The sequence below is a fragment of the Chiloscyllium punctatum genome, unplaced genomic scaffold, assembly GCF_047496795.1.
Source record: "Chiloscyllium punctatum isolate Juve2018m unplaced genomic scaffold, sChiPun1.3 scaffold_54, whole genome shotgun sequence".
In the NCBI taxonomy this organism is placed as follows: domain Eukaryota; kingdom Metazoa; phylum Chordata; class Chondrichthyes; order Orectolobiformes; family Hemiscylliidae; genus Chiloscyllium; species Chiloscyllium punctatum.
Genome location: NW_027309789.1, coordinates 10,360,567 through 10,382,478, shown reverse-complemented (window position 1 = coordinate 10,382,478; position 21,912 = coordinate 10,360,567). Strand labels below are relative to the sequence as shown.

Here is a 21,912-nt window from a genome sequence, read left to right as displayed (position 1 = left end):
GCCCAAGGACAGAGCCCTCTGGAACACCACTCACCACCGACTTCCAGGCAGAATATTTTCCTTCTACTACCACTCGCTGTCTTCTGTTGGCCAGCCAATTCCGTATCCAGACAGCTACGTTCCCCCATATCCCATTCCTCCTGACCTTCTGAAAGAGCCTACCATGGGGAACCTTATCAAATGCCTTGCTGAAGTCCATATACACCACATCCACAGCTCGACCCTCATCAACTTTTCTAGTCACATCCTCAAAGAACTCAATAAGGTGTGTGAGGCATGACCTGCCCCTCCCAAAGCCATGTTGACTGCATTTAATCAAGCCACGCTCTTCCAGACGGTCATAAATCCTATGAATTCTTTTGCTACAAATCCTGTGCTGTATGATCCTCTTCCAAAGCTACCAGATAAACGAGAAACAGTCCAATAAATGCATCGCTCATGCAGTGCTGACCATTCCTCAGCTCTGGAGTCTCAGTAGATTGCAAAACTCCAGCCAAGTCGTTCAATTGGAAATTCAACTAAAATCAAATTTTGTCCCCCTCATTAAAATCGTTCACATCCCGATACAGTTGGAAGCTTTCGTAACTCCGAATTAGTATTTAAGAAAGTATTAATCATGGATGGGGGTATGTCGTGAACTTGATGAGATTTTCACGGACCTGGTCACATATTGTTTCAGCTCTTGCATTCCAAATCGAAACCTGGCTGAATGTTTATTTTGCTTTATCATAGCACTGTTTTCATTTCCATATTCCCATTCTGTCCAATGTGCATTTAAATTGAGATAATATCACATTTTGTCCCATTATATTCTGTGTTCCAAATTTCTATCCTGCAAATCAAACCCGCCCATATCTCTTCTCAGGCTATTACTGTCCCTTATTCTGAAGCTAATCTCAGTTACCATCCTTCACTATGGAAGACTGTTCTGAGACTAAAAAACAAACTAATGAGATGCTTCTTTGTTTCGGGTATGTAAATTCTTCCAATGCAAACTCAGGAACGTACATTAATGTAAATCTTTGGCGTTTATAAATAGCATAAATAACCATTGTCATTGTATGTGTAACACAGCGGGTAGTGCTGAATGTGCCATTCGTAATATCAAGAGATTCTGCCTGAGTGAAGGTGAATGAGGTGAACATATAACCCGCTGTATCTCAACAGCAGCATCACCTTTGGAGACTCTGGTAAGCAGCCCAGTGTGAACTAATAATCGAAGGAAGCTCATCAATGACTGACTTGGTGATTATTCTACCGATGCAATGCTCCTCTCATGGACATTTTGTTTCTAATGTTGACAGCGTTTCAAAACATCAGGCCTGGAAGTGGAGGTGAAGAAGAGAATTCCTGTCCCAGGAATGCATAGGATTTAATGGTTGGGTGTTTGGGGATTGTTCATGTGGAAAAATAATTGTTGGGCTCAAAGGTTTACCCGTGGGAAATGGCGTTTATAATTAATGCAGAGTGTTTGGTTTGGGTCTCTGACAAGGAAAGAGCCGGATATGACTCGATCTGTTTCACAGTGAACGAGAAACATAGAGGTCAAGTCAATTGAGTTGTCATTGACAGAAAGAGTTGAATTGCCCTCTGCCTCTCAACGCGCCATTTGAAGTTGGGAGGTCGATGTCAATCTTGTGGGGACGGAAAGAGAGAAATTGGTTGGTCCCATGCTGCATTTTGTGGCCACAGTGATGACGGATTGTAAAGATCATGCTGGCACTTCAGGTTGGAGTGAGTGAGTGAGTGAGGGAAATCTCAGTCTCTGTCTGTGGAGAGGAAGTCTGTATGGGGAAAGAATGGCCTATTATTTGTGCTGTACAAACTCTAGAACAATAAGTAGCATGTGTTACTTTAAACACCAAATGAAATGTTGGGTGTGTGTGACAATACAAAGGCAACGATCATCAATATCCTGAATCTCCAAATTATTTCGAGAAAAGAAATCTGATCCTTTTCAGAAACCTATGTTTTAAAGTTCTGAGATTTTTCTCAGACTCGTTTGTCCAGCAAACCTGACATTTTTGTTTTTTGATTCATTTTTTATTGCTTTCTGGAGCTACTGAGTAATGCATTATTCTTCATTGGAGGAGTTGACTGTAATGTAGACACAGAGAAGGTGATAGACGTTGAAAAAAGAATAGCAAATATTTCATAAGGATGTCTAATTTAATCCTGCACAGTTATAACACAACCAAAAACACAGTAATCGCAACACTCGACCCAATTTCCTGCAGTGGGCCTATAGACTTGAAGATTGCAATACTTGAAATGCCCACGCAATTGAAGTGTTTTAAACATTTGTCTTGATTCCCAACACAAGCTTTTTTTAAATGGTCGCAGTGCAGGAGAGAGATAACGTTCCCACTATGAACGTGCAAGTACATTCCATTTTCTGGGAAGGTTTCTGAGTGCAAGGATGTAAGTAAATCTGTCGGTTGTGTTTCCAGTGAGTGAGAGAGACAGAGCATTCCCAGTGTAAGATGAAATCCTCTTTAATCAAGTGCCCTCTCTGCGCATTACATTTCACTTGGATTTCCGCTAAAATTTGTTTCCTCAAAACTAAATTCTGTTTTTCACTTTCTCCAATATTGTGCATGAGGATGGTTCTCTGTTGGTGTTTCTCCGTTTCCTATGAAGTCATTTTCATAACATTCAAAATTTATGAGACTTTTAAAAATCACTATGGTCGGAAAAGAAAACTTGCTAGTGACTGTCATTTGAGACCATATGGGGGTTGCCAACACTGGTATAACCTGGCCAAAAAGATCGACTCCATTTTAAAGAATACATAAAATGAAAAGTTACAAAGCGAGATTGAGTTTTAAATAAAGTGAATGACAGACCTGTGACAGACCGGTCTCCTTTTCCCAAATGATAAACTTTGGACTGACAAAGGTCTGAAACAGGCTACTTTTTTAAAATTCTGGAAGCTAAAACTGTTGGAATCAGTGGAGGCAGGTCAAAGTGAGGGAGGCTCCTATCTGACAAATTACAGTAATTTACAGAGTGACAACAGCAGTCAGGAAGGTGATTCCACCCTGCATATTCATGATGATTATCAAAAGGTGCAACTCGCCTAATTCACCAAATTGTCCTCGTTTCACTGTCGTTTCTGTTCAACTTCAGGTGAAAATGTACCTACGTGCACAGTGTTAATTGTTTCAATGGAAACACTTTCTGACTGTCCTCTCAGGAAAGCATCGAGATGATTCTGAACTGGTCTGCAGATTTTCCTCTGAACGCTGCTTACCACACTGATAAGCGTACTAAATTCTCCAGTCTTTATAAATGTTCTATCAAAAGAGTTAGGACACTCAGCCCGTCATGCCTGATCAGAACTTCAGTGAGATGATCATAGAAACCAAGATTGAAAGCTTCCCTCATTCACTTATGTTTATGCTGAAGCTGGCTCCCTTCTGTCACATTGAATATTCTGGTCAATGTCCTGTGCACACTCTGCAGGACAGTTATATCCCTCCTGTAATATACGGTGTCCAGAACAGCACATGGTAGTCTGGGGGTGGCACAAAAGATGCAACAGAAGGGAGAATTATTCATAAATCACCCATAGTTTGATTAACAGGTTTTGCATGACCAACAGAACTTAATGTTTCACAAACCGTTAATGCTCATCTGTGAAGAAGGTACTAAATGTCAGAAACACATTGTGACCTTTTCACTCCAATGAAATCGGTACCAGTCGTGTTTCTGTTTTCACTGTTATTCACACTCTGTCTGCGAGAGTGGTTCCAGTAGTGTGGCAGCCCGAATGTGTTCCGAGGAAGAGTAGATACTACAACAAGGTGGAGAAGGACATGGGCGGGACATGTGGGATTAAGAAATCACTGACTTGTGTGTGATACAGTAACTGAGTGGAAGGGGCTCTATTGACTGAGTGGAATGTGAAGTAGTGACTGAGGGGAATGGGATAGTCTGACTTTAGGGAATCGGATGCAGTTACTGAGCTGAATGGGTTGAACTGAATGAGGATACTGGGGTGCACTGACTGAATGGAGTGGCATGTGGTGACTGAGGCAAATAAGTCACGGTGATTGAAAGTAGTGGGAGGGAATTACTGAGATGGGGTTGGATTTATGAGTGAGGGGAATGGAACATAGTGAGTGGGATGCAGTCACTGAGGGCAATACTGATTATTGACTGAGGGGATGGAATTTAGCTTCTGATGGGAATTAGATATTGTGACTGACGGGAGTGGGATGGAGTGATTGATGGAAATCGAAATTATAGACTGAGGGCAGAAGGGTTACAAGACTGATGGTAGTGGGATGTGGTGGCTGGCAGGTGGAGGATGCAGTGACTGAGGAAGGGTTGAATATTGGAGCAACATTCCTAAAACTAATAGGGACCACAAATTAATACAGGCAGAGTCATACAGCATTTGATGTTAACAACAGAGAAAATTAAAATCCTTTGGCTTACTGCACCATGCCATGCAACGTACTATTCGAACCGATTTCGACGTCTTGTGTGCCCTGTAGTCTGAAGTCGACACCTGACTATTTCTTCAAGGTTATGAGGATTTCTGCTTCTCCCAGCCTTTGATACAGTGAGTTCCAGGTTCCCACCACCCTCTCGATGAAAAACGATCCCAACAGTACAGTCAGCATAGACGAATACAGGCCCTAAGATTGAGAGATAACCTGCAAGCAATGCAGGTACTGAAATTAATGAAGAGACTGAAAGTAGGAAAATCTCTGACTCCAAGACAGACCCTGAAGACAGGACAATTCTCCAAGTTAAGCAGCTGTTGTCACATTGTTTGTGCTGCACCCAGACAGTTGCATGTAGTTAAGGAAGCCGCACATTCTAGGATGGACATAATTGCCCAGCAGTGGGTGCAGAGGAGATTGACCAGGATATTATTTGACTGCAAATTTTCAGTGATGAAGAAAGCTTGAACAGACAAAGTAGACAGCAAAGAACGTTTCCAGATTTAAGTTTGTTCGCTGAACTGGAAGGTTCATTTTCAGATGTTTCGTCACCATACCAGGTAACGTTGCCTGCGACACATCTGGATAGCAGTAACAGGATAGGTCAGAGTCAGCAATGGATTTATGAAGGGGAAATCATGCTTGACTAATCATCTGGAATTTTTTGAGGATGTAACTCTGAAGACGGACGAGGGAGATCCAGTGGATGCAGTGTATCTGGACTGTCAGAAAGCCTTTGATACCGTCCCACATAGAAGTTTAGTGAGCAAAATTAGGGCGCATGGTATTGCGCGCAAAGTACTAACTTGGATTGAAAATTGGTTGGCTGACAGGAAACAAAGAGCAGTGATGAACGTCTCCATTTTAGAATGGCAGGCAGTGACCAGTGGGGTACCACAAGGATCAGTGCTGGGACCGCAGCTTTTTACAATATATATTAATGAGATAGCAGATGTTATTAATAGTAACATTAGCAAATTTGATGATGATACAAAGCTGGGTGGCAGGGTGTAATGCAAGGAGGATGTTAGGAGATTACACAGTGACCTGGACAGGTTAGTTGAGTGGGCAGATGCATGGCAGATGCAGTTTAATGTGGATAAATGTGTGGTTATTGACTTTGGTGGCAAGAACAGGAAGGCAGATTGCTACCACAATGGAATCAATTTAGGTAAAGCGACAGTACAGAGAGATTTGGGTGTTCTTGTACACCAGTCAATGAAGGTAAGCATGCAGGAACAGCAGGTAGTGAAGAAGGCTAATAGCATGCTGGCCTTCATAACAAGAGGGATTGAGTATAGAAACAAAGAGGTTCTCCTGCAGCTGTACAGGGCCCTGGTGAGACCACACCTGGAATATTGTGTGCAGTTCTGGTCTCCAAATTTGAGGAAAGACTTTCTAGCTATTGAGGGAGTGCAGCGTAGGTTCATGAGGTCAATTCCTGGAATGGCGGGACTATCTTATGTTGAAAGATTGAGCGACTGGGCTTGCATACCCTTGAGTTTAGAAGACTGATTGAGACATATAAGATTAAAAAAAGGATTGGACACTCTGGAGGCAGGAAACATGTTTCCGTTGATGGCTGAGTCCCGAACCAGAGGACACAGGTAAACGTACGGGATAGGCCATTTAGGACAGAGATGAAGAGAAACTTCTTCACCCAGAGTGTGGTGGGTGTGTGGAATGCGCTACCTCAGAAAGCAGTGGAGGCCCATATCTGGATTCGTTTAAGAATGATTTGGATAGAGCTCGCAAGGATAGCGGAATCAAGGGGTATGGAGATAAGACAGGAACTGATTAAGGATGATCAGCCATGATCATATTGAATGGTGGTGCAGGGTTGAGGGGCAGAATGGCCTACTCCTGCACCTATTGTCTATTGTCTATTCATCCTCCAAACGAAGCTCTGGTGTGTAGCCCGCTCTCCATTTATATGTGTGAGTTTCCTAGGGCTGATGATGTCATTTCCTGTGGTGTCATCCTTTCCTGTGGTGCTGTCATTTCCTGTTCTTTTTCTCAGGGAGCGGTAGATGGATCCAAGTCAATGTTTTTGTGAGTAGATTTCTGGTTGGAATGCCATGCTTGTAGGATTGCTCGTGTATGTCTCTGTTTGGCTTGTCCAAGGTTGGACGTGTTGCCCCAGTCGAAGTGGTGCCCTTCCTCATCCATACATAGAACATAGAACAACACAACGCAGAACAGGCCCTTCAGCCCTCGAGGCTGCACCGACCTGTGAACTATTCTCAGCCCTTCCCCGACTCTCTCCCAAAATCATCCATATTCTTATCTAAGGATTGTTTAAATCTCCCGAATGTGGCTGAGTTGACTGCATTAGCAGGTAGGACATTCCATGCCCTTCCACACTCTCTGAGTAAAGGACCTGCCTGTGACATCTGTCTTAAATCTATCACCCCTCAGATTGTCGTTATGCCACCTCGTACAAGCTGACATCATTATCATAGAAGAAAGTCTTTCACTGTCTACCCTATCTAATCCTCTGATCATCTTGTATGTCTCTATCAAATCCCCTCTTAGCCTTCTTCTTTCCAATGAGAACAGACTCAAGTCTCTCAGCTGTTCCTCAGAGGACTCTCCCTCCAGACCAGGCAACACCCTGGTAAATCTCCTCTGCACCTATTTCACTCTTTCCGCGTCCTTCCCAAAATTTTCAGGGGACCAGACCTGTACACAATATTCCAAGTGTGTCCACACCAGCGTTTTGTATAGTTGCAGCATAATATTGCAGCTCCAGAACTCAATCCCTCTACCACCGAAATCTAACACACCTTATGCATTCTTAATGGCACTATCCTCCTGGGTGGCAACTTTCAGTGATTTATGTAGATGGACTCCAAGATCCCTCTGCGCATCCACACTACCGAGAATCTTTCCATTGACCCAGTACTCTGCCATCCTGTTATTCTTCCCAAAGTGCATCACCTCACATTTAGCTGCATTGAACTCCATTTACCACCTCTCAGCCCAATGCTGCAGTTTATCCAAAGTCCCCCTGCAACCTGTAACATTCTCCAAAACTGTCCACTACTCCACCGACTTTAGTGTCGTCTGCAAACTTACTAATCCATCCACCTACGCTTGAGTCTAAGTCATTTCTAAAAATGACAAACAGCAGTGGTCCGAGAACAGATCCTTGCGGCACACCGCTAATAATTGGACACGAGGCTGAATATTTTTCATCAACCACCACTCGCTGTCTTCTTTCAGAAAGCTAATTTCTAATCCAAACTGCTAAATCACCCTCAATTCCATACCTCTGTAAGGATACTAGTGAGAGGGTAACTTAATTTTGTGGCGAGATGATGTTCATGTATCCAGGTGACTAGTGTTCTGCCTGTTCTCCAATGCAGTGTTTGTTGCCGTTCTTGCAAGGTATATTGTAAATAACATTAGTTTTGCTTATTGTTCGGAGAGGGTCCTTCAAGTTCACTAGAAACTGTTTTAGTGTGTTGGTGGGTTTGTGGACTATCATGATGCCAAGAGGTTTAAGTTGTCTGTCAGTAATTTCTGAGGTGTCTTTGATGTAGGAGAGAGTGGCTAGGGTTTCTGGAGTGTTTTGTCTGCTTGTTTTGGGTTTGTTGCTCAGTAATTGGGCGGACAGTGTTCATTGGGTACCTGTTCTTTTTAAATGCACTGTTTCAGTGATCTTCCTCTATTCTGCCTATATCCTCTGCGCTGCAGTGTGTGACGGATCATTGAAAGAGTGTTCTAATGCAGCTTCATTTGTGGATGTTGGGATGATTTCTTCTGTAGTTTTCCCGTCAATGCCAGTATGAATTCCCCCCAAGGACAAGCCAAACAGAGACATGCACGAGAATACCTCGAAGCATTCGACCGGAACTCTATCAACACACACATTGACTTGGACCCCATCTAACATTCGCCTGAGAAAGAAAACAGGATATGACATCACTGTAGGAAATGATGTCACCACAGGAAAAGACATCACCGACCCGAGGAAACTCAAACATATAAATAGAAGGCTACACAACCAGTGCTTCATTCTGGGCTTCACTAAAGGTGTTACCTCGTACAGCGATGAAACGTCTGAAAATGAATGTTCCAGCTCAGCGAGCAAACCTATATCCAGAACCTAAACCTGAGCTAAAAATCTTCTCAAAACTCGCCAAAGAACCTTTCAGCTTGATGGAGGGGGTCGCTGAAATGGCTAGAACATAGATGTAAGATCGGGGCAGGAGATCTCAAGAATGTGTGAGGAGAGAGCTTCCCACAGAATTTGCAGTGGGAAGCCAAAACTCTCATGACTTTGGAAACATATTGCGAAGAAGTATTTAGATGCACCTTAGCGATGCCAAGTGATGTCAGTACACGTGTCACATTCTGTGGAAGTATTGGAATTGTTCGTGTTGGATTCTGTGTGGCGGAGGGCTTTGTGATGTTGATATTACCTCTCAATGTCTGTGGTGTACCATTGACTTCCATGTGATATTCAAACCAAATGGCCTTTTGTAGCTCAACTGGTGGATCGGCTGATTTGTGATGCAGACTGATCCAAGCAGAGGAGCTTCCTTTCCCACAACGGCTGGCCTCGCCAAGAAGGACTCTTCTTTTCAATCCTTCAATCCACCCGTGGTTTGTTGACTCTCAGGGTAATCCACCAATTGTCTACTTCACAGAATCCTCTCATATATAAGAGACACTTTCAACCTATTGACTCTGAACCATTAAAATGCTCTGGTCATGTCAAATTCACGTCCTCGGCCCATAACCTTGAACAGTAAGGCACAACTGTACATCCAAGTATTCTGTCAACGATTCGACGTTCGCTCCCTCCAACTTTCTTGTTGACAAAGCAATCCCGACCACCACTACAATTTGCATGGATTTTCTTTTGACTTCGCCAACCCCCCAACCTCCCCACCCCCCAAATGCCCATAAATGTCTGCCTCTCATCGTAAAATGCTGTCATCTTGTTATTCCACCTGATGAGCGAAAACGAACAGATGCTTCCTTTCTGGAAAGTGAGACCTGCCCAACTTCCAATGTTGGCAATCTGAAAAAGAAACAAAACGCTGTTACGAACTCAGCAGGTCTGGCGTGATCTGAGGAGAGAGAAACAGATTGAACATTTCTGGTTTCATGATGAAGGGTTTCGAGAGCTCAAACAGAAACTGATTATTCCTCCACAGATGCTTACATGACCTTTAGAGCAACAGCAATCTCTGATTTTGGTTTAAACTGTCATCACAGTTCACTTCATCAAGTATTTTCTTCCACTTCCCCTCCAAAAGTCGATAATGTCTCATATTGCCTCACTATACCGCATCTTTAACCTTATAGCATTCACATAAAACCTGCCAAGATCTATGGTCAACTTCATGTTATCCCAGATGTTTACAGGGGCATGGGTGAATGGTCAGTATATCGGCCAAGGTTAATTACACAGCACCCTTCATGACAGACTAATCATTCTAGGATATGTTAAACAATGCCATCAAAACAATGCCGTTTGCAATAAAAAAACATGAAAAAATGCAGAAGTAAATATTTCTTAATTTGGTTCTGTGGATTATTCAATTAAAATGGCACAGTTTACCAGAATTATTCCATGTGTCATTTCGTAGGCAGTCCTACATAGGTCACTGTAGACATTTCAAGTTTAAAACCAGTGTAAACAATTCAATTGTAGTCCATTCACTTGGGCCCATTTGAAGAATGAAACACAGAGTTGATGTTAATCCGTCTGGATCCCAAATTGAGGGATGAACATGAATGTTAAATATCCATTGGGTTCTCAGTGAGAAAAACAGACGTAGCTCCTTCTGTCTTTCGATGTCTTATTGAAAGTGGATTCTAAATTTCAAGTCAAACGAGAGATAGTGGGATCCAATAATGGAGAGAGATTGCTTCGGGTCTGGGTGAGTGAGTGAGCAAGGGAGATTTTGATCTGTCCCTCTGAAGAGGTAAAATAGTAGGCAAAGTAATGGAGTATTTAGCTGCGGCTGGCAGCTTCTTGATCAATAAGCTCATTGTGGCTGGTGACATACGAAGCAAATTTGTGGATGCTTGGGATAATACAAAAGGAGTGGTCATGGAGATCTTTAATCTACACATGATTTCGAAAACAAAAAAAAATAGAGAATGGTTTTAATATCCAGCATGAAGAGTTCATGGGAAAATCTTGCGATATTTTCTTAGACCAATCTGTTATGAAAACACGACATCTTCATTGTATCAATTCCTTTTTGCCTGATGGAACCACCAAGGAAAATGTCGTTGTCTCCAGAGCAGTGGAGGTCATGAGTGATGAAAAAAGATGAACAAATGTCTGTCATCGTTTTGATTGACTCCTGAACAGAAGCAATCCTACAGAACAGAAAAAAAAGAAGCTAATGGCTACACTCAGCCCAGTTTCTCAATTGATGCTCATCGCCTTCAGTGTTATGAAAGGCGATCCAAACACTTTTCAGTGTTTCCAGCGTCAACAGTGACAAATATTGCAGTGCAGGAGACAGATAACCCTCCGTCCGCTGGGTTCCCAGTGAGGACATTGTGTAGATTACATTGTGTAGATGGGTGAATTCTTGAATGAAAGGGGCAAAGTTAAATTTGTCTGTAAGGGTCCAAGTGTTGGGGCGAGATCATAGAAATAGAGAACCCTAACAGTGTAAAAGAAGTCCATTCGGCCCATTGAGTCCATAGAGACTGTCCAAAGAGCATCTCACCCACACCCTCACCCCGACCATATTCCTCTGAGCCCGCGTTACCCATAACTAACCCACCTAACCTGCATATCCCTATATAGTATGTGCAATTTCGCATAAGTAATTCCCCTACTTTGCACATCTTTGAACTGTAGGAGAAAACCAGAGGATCCAGAGTAAACCTCGCAGACAAGGGGAAAATGTACAAACTCCACACAGGAATTTGTCCAACAGTAGAATTGACCCGAGCACTGTGAGGCAGCAGTGCTAACTATTGTGTCTCTGTGTCACACTGACAGACGTCAACAGCTGTCAAAGTAAATTCTCTGCAGTTTAATTCCCCCCCATCCCCCCCCACCCCGCTACCCCCACCAAGATACATTTCCTCCTATTTTTGCTTGAACTCCCTTTCTCTAACATAAATTTTCTGTTTCACTTTCTAGAATATCACATATTGAGATGAGGACACTGCTGCTGATCCTCGGTTTGCTGAGTAAGTCATTTGCATAATAGTCAAACTTCAATGTGGTTTATTTAAATTTAAATTAAATGGGAGCAACAGCTCACCTGGTAACATTCATCCGTGACCTCATGGATATTCCTGCGATTTGCGTGTTGAAAAGAATAATGCCATTTCTGCAGGAACTACAGAACATAAAGGGAAATTTTAAAACTAAGTTGAATGGTAGGTCTTTGTTAAATCGACTTCCTTGTTCCCAATGGTGAGATCATTCAATAGACAATAGACAATAGACAATAGACAATAGATGCAGGAGTAGGCCATTCTGCCCTTCGAGCCTGCACCGCCATTCAATATGATCATGGCTGATCATTCCTAATCAGTATCCTGTTCCAGCCTTATCTCCATACCCCTTGACTCCACTATCTTTAAGAGCTCTATCCAATTCTTTCTTAAAAGAATCCAGAGACTGGGCCTCCACTGCCCTCTGGGGCAGAGCATTCCACACAGCCACCACTCTCTGGGTGAAGTAGTTTCTCCTCATCTCTGTCCTAAATGGTCTACCCCGTATTTTTAAGTTGTGTCCTCTGGTTCGGCACTCCCCCATCAACGGAAATATGTTCCCTCCTGCCAGAGTGTCCAGTCCTTTCATAAGCCTATACGCTTCAATCAGATCCCCTCTCAGTCTTCTAAACTCAAGGGTATACAAGCCCAGTCGCTTCAGTCTTTCCGTGTAAGGCAATCCTGCCATTCCAGGAATTGACCTCGTGAACCTACGCTGCACTCCCTCAATAGCCAGAATGTCTTTCCTCAAATTTGGAGACCAGAACTGTACACAGTACTCCAGGTGTGGTCTCACCAGGGCCCTGTACAGCTGCAGAAGCACCTCTTTGCTTCTATACTCAATCCCTCTTGTTATGAAGGCCAGCATGCTATTAGCCTTCTTCACTACCTGCTGTACCTGCATGCTTGCCTTCATTGACTGGTGGACAAGAACACCCAGATCTCTCTGAACAGCCCCTTTACCTAATTTGATACCATTGAGGTAGTAATCTGCCTTCCTGTTCTTGCCACCAAAGTGGATAACCAGACATTTATCCACATTAAACTGCATCTGCCATGCATCTGCCCACTCACCTAACTTGTCCAGGTCACCCTGTAATCCCCTAACATCCTCATCACATTTCACCCTACCACCTAGCTTTGTGTCATCAGCAAATTTGCTAATGTTATTGCTGATACCATCTTCTATATCATTTACATATATTGGACTGATTAACCAGACTTTTTTTTTCAAATGGGGAATATCGGGAATCAGTAGAAGCTGAAGTGACTGATTTTCTCCCCACAGTTCATACCAAATGAGAGTGGTAACAACAGTTAGAATATGCCACTAAAGCCATCTGCTGACTAGTGAATGGAGCAAGTCACCAAATTCAGTTTGGAACCTTTTCATCCCTATTTTAATTGATACTGTACCGAGTCGGATTCATGTTGCTCTAGTGTACACACGATGCAGCATTTATATGATCCTTAATTCGTCTGTGAAATCTGCTCTTAACCCTGCCTATAGCATGGGGGAGAAATGAACCAGACCTCTCCAGTCTTTCATTGCAACATTCAGGCCCTCAAGCCCGTTTGAGCATTCAATGAGATCGTGGCTGATCTGTGATCATAGAAATCAAGATTTCTTTCCATTTAATTATTTGTTTCATTTCCACATAAGGCAAGGCTGGCTGTCCCCACAGCATTGTTTATTATGGAGGCACAGAGCTGTTTACTAATCACATACAGTGTGACTCTCTGCATCATACATTCTGAACAGATTTGCGATTGTGAGACGTAACCCTCAAATTTGTAAGTGAAGAAGGCGATAAAAGCAGAGGACAAAAAGGTAACCTGGGAGACAATAGGCCCTTCAAAGATCAGCAAGGCAACCTATGTGTGGGGCCACATGAGACGGGGATATAAGAAACGAGTGTTTTGCATCAGTGGTTTATGTGGAGAAGGGCGTGTAAGATACAGAATGCGTCGAAAACATGATGATATTTGGAAAAATATCCATATTACAGAAGAGGAGATGTTGGATCTCTTAAACGTGGATGAATCTGTTTCAGTACTTTCTGGCAATGCTGTTTTGAATTCAAACAACTATTGCGTCCAATTAAATTTGTTCTTGTTTCTTAATGTTTTCTTTCACCATCCATCTTTCTACCTTGACCTCTCGTTCTTTGTTCTCTCTTCTCTGAGAACAGTTCATTCAGTCCGATACTTTCCAGATGCATTGGAATATCGCTTTCTTTGATCAAATCTCCGTACCTTAATTTTGTTCCTTTACTCGGGAACTGGTTTTCCAGAGGACACAGTGATGTTTCTTCTTTCCAGGTCGCTATGGTAACTTGAGATTGCAGTTGTGGCTGTGTGAATGTATGTGCAGCTCGCTTTGTGATATTGGTGATAATTTGCACAATCGTGTTAAAACATCTTTCTATCATATAGGCCCCTCGACAGCAGAGACTGACCCGTGTGTAAATCACAAAGTCCTAAATGATGCTTGGAGGAGCATTGACTGCACTCATACTCAATATTCCAATGGGACGAAGAGCGATAATGAACTCAAGAATGAATGGTACAGGTTTAACAGGTAACAGGGAAAGCCGAATCTACGTCCCATAATCTACCAATACAGGATTAGGAGTGTGTTACAGCAAAGTAAAAATTTATAATATCATGTGCTTTAGATTTGGACAAGGATGTGGAAACACATGGGAGAGTAAACTAGAGCAGCCAGAGGAAACCAATGCCAATACGGGAAGTATAAGCACATTTCATACAGATGGTCCTCTGAGACTAAACGTGGAACTCTAGCGATCTGAAGCAGCAGTGCCAACCACTGAGCTACCGTGTCACTAATGCTGTCGATTCGAATATGGTGGTAGTGCTGGGGTGGAGGGGGAGGGGGGGGAGGATTTTGTCACTTAGACAAATCAGTGGCAGATGAGAGACAATTTTAGTCAGTGCAAGGTGATTCAAACTGGAAAAAGGAACATGTCAAATGCCAAGAAAATAGGCAGCTTGGCGAAAGATAAAGGGACTTGTGATGATCCTGCACATATACCTGAAAGTGGGGAGAGAGTGCAATGGGATAGTAAGTGCATAATTCTTGCCTTTTTCAGTCCAGGCATAAATTATAAGGGCAAGGAGAACAAGTTGGAGGAGTGCAGAACTTTGGTTATTCACAGCGTGGGTATTGTGTGATCCTCTGGTTGCATGGTATTGGATCGGGTGCGAAGGAGGTTCGCCAGGTTGCTGCCGATGATGCAGCACTTCAACAATGTATAAAACAAGCTGCATTATGTGTGGCTATTTCTTTGAAGCAGAGAACTTTGAAAGAAGACTTGATGGAAGTGTACAATAGTATGAGGAAAATTGTCAAGAGTTTCGAGAAAGTTTTTGCACCGATAATCACGGGGGAAACCTTCCCCCTCCAACCTCCATCCCCACCAGTCGAAATAAGAACAAGGTGGCATAATTTTGAAGTGGTCTCGATTGAAATCGAGAACGAACCATTTCTCCAAACGGGTGAATGGCGGTGCTTCCAACAATACTTAAAATGTCAGAACATACAAGGCAATGGGCCGAGTGTGGGATTGAGTGAGTCGAGTCATTCGTGTTTTCTGGGAGTAAAGACTCAATGACTCTTCTGACCTGTTTTATTCCCTAAACCGACAGTTCTATGAACTGGAGAGATAATCATCAGAAGGCTGGCAAGAACACATCCAGTCTGGAATTTAACAGAAGCTCAGGCAATGGAAGCAAATAAGGTGCAAAAGTTTAAAGCTGGTCAATATAGAAGGAAGGACGTCAGAACAGAGTATGAGAATGTTGTGAATCTTTGGAAAATGTTTGCCCAAAGAATAATAGGGTGGTGGTGTTCATTTAAACTGAGATGACAGATTTCTAATCATGACGGAATTCAAAGATTATGGAAGTAGGCAAGTAAGTGCAATTAGCCAGGATTGTAGTGAGTGGTCGAGCTCACAAAGGGTCCAAATGGGCTGATTGTTGTTCTTCATGTTTTTTTATGGTCCTGTCACTTTAATAACTCACTCCATAAAATATGGGTCGAGGAAAATCACACCTGATTTCCCAATAAAGGAGGAAAGTTGGATTTAAGCATGAGGTAGAAACAAAGAGGAGGTGTGGACTGATCGGAGAGATAGAATATAGAACATAGAACATTACAGCGCAGCACAGACCCTTCGGCCCTCGATGTAGCACCGCCCTTTGAAACCAATCTGAATCTCATCTAACCTGTACTATTCCATTCTTGTCTGTATGCCTAGCTAAAGACAATTTACTGTTGCAGCCAGTGCGTTCCACCTCTGCCTATTCTCTGAGTAAAGAAACTAGCTCTGACATCTGTCCTACATCTGTCACACCTGAGTGTATAACCATGTCCCCTCAGGCTAGTCATCGCCATGAATGGCAATATGTGGCGGCTTATGTAGAATGCGACTGTCAGCTTATTATTGCTGCATGAATATCATGCAACATTAGGAGCATTAGGAATATATGTCGTGATAGGGAATGGAGACAGAAGATAAGGTGTCAGCTCTTGAGGGAAAAGAGCAAGTTGAAGGTGGCCATTGTGAGAAACCGTTGGAACACAGTGTGTGCATTCCTCTCGAATGGGACAGTCATTAAACAATTGTGAGGAGTTCGCTCTTTCTCCTTTGTTCAGTTCCGGTGGATGGAAAATGCCAGAGACTGCTGTTCCAGCACACCATTGCTCCACGGAAGCTTCAGGATGGTTAAATGGTACGTTCACTCTTCCCACAGAACATGCATTTGGCATTCATTGCCCCTAAAAGCAAGATAATCAAATTGTGAACTCGTTATTGCAGCAACCCATCCCACCGAGTCCCAGGGAAAAACGCATGGCACTGTGTGCTTCAACTGGAATGGCAACCTCTGTCATTGGACCGAACGGATAAAGATTCAAAACTGTTCCAGTTACTTTGTGTATTTTTTGAAGAAAACAAAGGAAAAACACGCTTACTGCACAGGTACAATTCTGTTATGTTATAGAATGATTGAAAACCAAGTGTCCCTTTAACGTCAAAGTCACACCAAAGAATTTACACACATTCTGCTTCGTAAATAAACAAGGCAAAGAGTTACAGCAAAGCAAACTGAAGCACTCTTTTTGCAGTTCTACTTCAGTTTGCTGTCTGAAGGCACACCTTATCTCCAGCTGCTTGATAGGTTGGTGCAGGAATGAACCACAGAACGACGGCAGTTGAAGCAGGGATCGCACTTATGTTGCTCATCCCTAACCTATAAGGTTTTGGACTTCAAACATGCTGCAAGAATCTGAACACATATGGACAGCCGTAGGGGTAGATGGGAGGGGGATAATGGAATGCACCGATTTGGATGGGGGGGCTTGGAGCCAAGTGGAAAATAGTGCTGCAGAATGTTGATGTATGTTACTCATAGGTGCTTCCAGAAGAGATTGAATAAAGCCCCATTTTTTAGATTTTTAACTAAATTATAATCCCACAGAATTGAGAGTAAGTTGCTCACATAGCTGGAAAATTTGAGTACAAAGCGACAAAATATGGGGACAATTGACAGTGCTCCGATTGGCAGCATGTGACTAGTGGTGTCCCACAAACACCTGCAATAGGTCTGAATTATTCACATCATTTCTTAACAACTTAGATGTTGCATCGACAGGATCGCATCCGAGTTTTCTCATCACGTAACGTTACACAGAATAACATACAGTTTGGAAGATTGCATAGAGTTACAAAGGATTTTAAAAGACTACATAAATGGGAATAACTGTGGCAGATTGACTTCAATACAAGAAAGTGTGTGTTTATCTATTTTGGAATGGAAATGATCAATCAGGGTACTTCTTGACCAATATAAAGATAAATGTACAGACTGACACAAGGGATCAGTTACTTGGTCCTTTGAAATATCACAAATGAGTTCAGAAAATAACTAAGAAAGCGAATGCAATACCACCTTTATATCTATAGGACTGGAGTATATGTGAGCCAATGTATTCTTGCAGCTATACAAAACCCTAGTTAGACCACTCTGACAGTAATGTGAATAGATCTGGGATTCACGTCTTTGAAAAGGTATACTATCCTTGGAGGGATAATGATGTAGGGTTAATGGAATGACACATAGACTTCAGTGATTACATTTCTGGACGGAATCGACAAATTAGGTCTACGTCTTTGGTCGGAGTCTTCAACATATGAACAGGAGAAAAAAAGATATAAACTATTCCCATTGGAAATTTTAGAAATAAGGAGAGCCTTCTGAGAATTTGGATTTACGGTTCTGGAGAAAAGTTAGGAGGCACTTCCAGTTCCTAACCAGGTGGTAGATGTTTTGAAATATTTTCCGTAGATGGCAGTATATGATGGATCAGTGTTTCTTATTAAATTTGAGACAAAGTTTCTTCCGTGCATGCGTGAAGTAAAGGATGAAGGAATTTGGGCTCATGGCTGGTCGATGAGTTTCATGAGGCTGGGAGATCGCTCTGGAATTGCCTTCGAGGCCAGGGAAGGCTGAGGTCTTTTCAGGCCGAGGGACTATCACGTACCACAAGTAGACCAGCACGCTGATGCAGAAATTGTGGGATGTAGAGAGCACTGAGTTAGGGCAGTGAGGTTGCAGTGACTGAGGGGAGTGGAATGACATACCTGAGGTATGCCGTCTTCATTGAATAAGGAGAGGGAGATGCTGTGACTGAGACGAGTGGGTACGGTGTCAGAGTGGATTACGGATACACTGACTGACAAGAGTGCCCTGACATTTAGGTGTAGTGACAGAGGTGACTGCGATTCTGTCACTGAAGAGAGGGGTACGTAGCTATTAAGATGTGTATAATACAATGAATGATGACACGGTCACTAATGCAGTAACTGGAGTGAGTAGAATGCAGTGACTTCGGTGAGTGTGACATATCAACTGAAGTGAGTGAGATGCGATGATTGAGGGATTTGAGATATAATGATTCAGGTGAGTGTGACATAGTGACTGAGGGGAGGGTGATGTGGTGTGTGTTGCCATGAGGTATTGTGACTAATGGTAATGTCTTCCGATAACAAAGTAAAGCGAGAGAAGGTTAGCACCAGAGGTGAGATGAAGTAACTGAATGGTGTGACTCACAGCGACTGTATATTTTATTGAGCATGTCTCCTTTCCAAATGTCTATCACATCATATCCGAAATAATGTAGTCACAAAGTCTACAGCATGGAAACAGACTCTTTGGTCCAACTCATCCATGCGGACCAGATAGGCTCACCTAATCTAATCTCATTTGCCAGCACTTGGTCCATTTCCGGCTCAACGTTTCCTATTCATTTTTCCATCCAGATATCTTTTAAAAGTTGTAATTGTGTCAGTCTCCACCACTTCCCCGGCAACTCATTGCATACACCCACTACCCTCTGCCTGAAAAACTTATCCTCGAGATCCCTTGTAAATGTTTTTCCCTCTCACTCTAAGTGTATGTCCTCTCGTTCCAGACTCCACCATCCCAGGGAATGTATCTTGTTTATTTACTCTAACCATACATCTCATCAATTTTAAACCTCTACATGGTCACTGCTCAGCGTCGGATGCAGCAGGAAAAAACAACCTCAGCTTATTCAGCCTTTCACTGGAGCTCAAATCCTCCAACCCCGGCAACATCCTTGCAAAACTTGTCTGAATCCTTTAAAGTTTCCCAATATCCTTCCGCTAGGAGGTAGATCAGAGTTGCATAAAATATTCCAAAAGTGCCCAGACTAATGTCCTGTGCAGCTGCATCATGACCTCCCCACTCCTGTACGCAGTGCTCTGTCCAAGAAAAGGACAGCATAACAAATGCCTTCTGTCTCCCTTAAACTCCACTTTCAAAGAACTATGAATCTGCACTCCCACGTCTCATTGTTCACCAACACGCTCCAGGACCTTCCCAATAGATGAATACATCCTGCTCTGATTTGCCTTTCTGAAATGCAGCACCTCACATTTATCGAAATTAAACTCCATCTGCCACTCCTCGTTTGTACTCAAAGGTAGCCATCTTCACTGTGCACACCAGCTCCAATTTGGGTGGCATCTGCAAACTGAGTAACTATACCTCCTACGTTCACATCGGAATCATTTATACAAGTTACCAAAAGCAATGGACCCATCACCCCCCCCCCCCCTCTTGTAGCATACCACTGGTCACAGGCCTCCAGTTTGAAAAGCAACCCTCCACCAACACCTTCAAGCCAATTGCATATCCAAATGGCCAGTTCTCCCTGCATTCCATGAGATCTAACCTCGCTAACCTGTTGATGATGAGGATAATTCTCACACGCTTTAATGCAGACCATATAGTTCACATGGACCACTCTGCCTTCATCAATCTCTTTGTTCCCTCTGATAAATTAACCTGCATTTATTTCAATGCAGGATGCTCAACATTGAAGTGTAGTTATTGAAAGCTGTCACTTGACAGGATCCTGTTGTGCGATGACATACGGCATGGATCAGTATTGACTCCTTGGTTGTCTATGATGTTTTTTTTAAAAAAAATAATCGAATCCCTTCAGTTTGAATCATGCCATTCCAGTCCACACTGACACTCCAAAGAGTACCACACCCAGACCCTATCCCTGTAAACTGGCATTTCCCATTGCTAACCCAACACTCCTGAACACTCTGGAGCAATTTAACAAGGCCAATCCACCTAACAGGCACACCATTAGACCGTGGGAGTAAACCAGAGCACCCAGAGGAAACCCACGCAGTTGTGGGAAGAATGAGCAGACTTCACCAGACAGGTCTCCGAGGCTGAAATTGAACACGAGTCCCTGGTGCTTTGAGGCAGCAGTGCTAGCCACTGAGCTACCGTGCCACTGATGTTGTTGTGGTAGTTGGGGGGGGGGGGGGTAATGGTTGGATTTGGTCACGTAAACACGTCAGTGGCCTATTGGAGATAACTCTGAGAAGCGCAAGGACATTCGAATTGGGAAAAAAAAGGACAATGTCAAACGAATACTCAATGCCAAGAAAAGAGATAACTCGGATAAATAAAGGGACTTGTGGTGCTCCTAAGCAGGTCGCTAAAAGTGGAAAGAGAACGCATTGGGATAGTTGAGGAGGTATGCACAATTCTTGCCTTTTTAAACCCTGGCGTAGATTATAAGAGCAAGGGTTGCACATTGGAGAAGTGCAGGACTTTGGTCAGTCACAGCAGGAATATTGCATGATGTTCTGATTACCACACTTAAAATGCGCTGTGATTGTGTTGGATAGGGTGCAAAGGAGATTCACCTGCCTGTTGCCTATGGTGCAGCATCTCAGCAATGAATAAAACGTGCATGTGTTTGGCTATTTCTTTGAAGCAGAGAAATTTGGGAAAAAAAAAGACCTGATAGAGGTCCAAAAGATTATGAGGAAAATTGTCAAGAGTTTCGAGTAAGTAGTTGCGCTGAGATACATGGGAAACCTTCCCCCTCCTACCTCCGTCTCCACCAGTCGAAATAATAATGAGATGTCATAGTTTTAAAGTGGCTTTGATTGGATTCGAGGAAGAACCATTTCACCAAGATGGTGGGTGGTGGTGATTGCATGAACACTTAAAATGTCATAACATTCACGGGTATGAGTCGAGTGTGGGGTAGGACGAGTGTACTCATTGGTGTATTGTTGGCAAGACAGACTCAATGGCCCGAAGGACTCTTATGGGCTGCTTTATTCCCTAATTATATGGTTCGATGTTATAATCATAAGATTAGCAAGAACAAATCCAGCCTGGAATTTAGCAGAAAGATCTTGGCTCTGACAGTGGGAGCACTGTTTGCAAATGGATCCGAAGGTGCGAAAATGTGAAGTTGCTCATTTTAGAAGGAAGGTCAACAGGACAGAGTACGGGAATCTTGTCCAACTTGGAAAATGTTTGCCCAAAGAATGATAGGGTGCTTGTGTTTACTCAAAGCTGAGATGGCAGGTTCCTAATCATGAGAGAATACAAGGATCATGGGAAAAGGCAAGTCAGTGGAAATATCTGACCAGCCAAGGTTGTAGTGAGTGGCAGAGATAGCAAAGGGGTCCAAATGGCTGATTGCTGTTCTTCATTTTTTTGTGGCCCTGACATTTTAATATCTCACTAAAATAAGATACGGGTCAGGAGAGAAAAAAAACTCATTCCAAAAAAAGGAGGGAAGCTGGATTTAAGCATGTAGCAGAAATAAAGAGGTGGTGTGGACAGTTCGGGGAGATAGAATATAGAACTTAGACCATAG

The 21,912-nt window shown here is 42.9% G+C and overlaps 1 protein-coding gene across 1 annotated transcript in view; it reads left to right on the top strand.

Annotated features, from left to right (window-relative positions):
* Positions 1-1,131: 1,131 nt before the first annotated feature.
* The window catches only part of LOC140471388 (pancreatic secretory granule membrane major glycoprotein GP2-like), a 64,664-nt gene continuing 43,883 nt past the window's right edge, over positions 1,132-21,912 (top strand). The window contains exons 1-5 of the mRNA XM_072567409.1: positions 1,132-1,190; positions 11,581-11,630; positions 14,097-14,241; positions 16,342-16,418; positions 16,505-16,666. Of these exons, the coding sequence (XP_072423510.1) occupies positions 11,597-11,630; positions 14,097-14,241; positions 16,342-16,418; positions 16,505-16,666 (418 nt within the window). The 5' untranslated portion in view covers positions 1,132-1,190; positions 11,581-11,596. The remainder of the gene's footprint in view (positions 1,191-11,580; positions 11,631-14,096; positions 14,242-16,341; positions 16,419-16,504; positions 16,667-21,912) is intronic.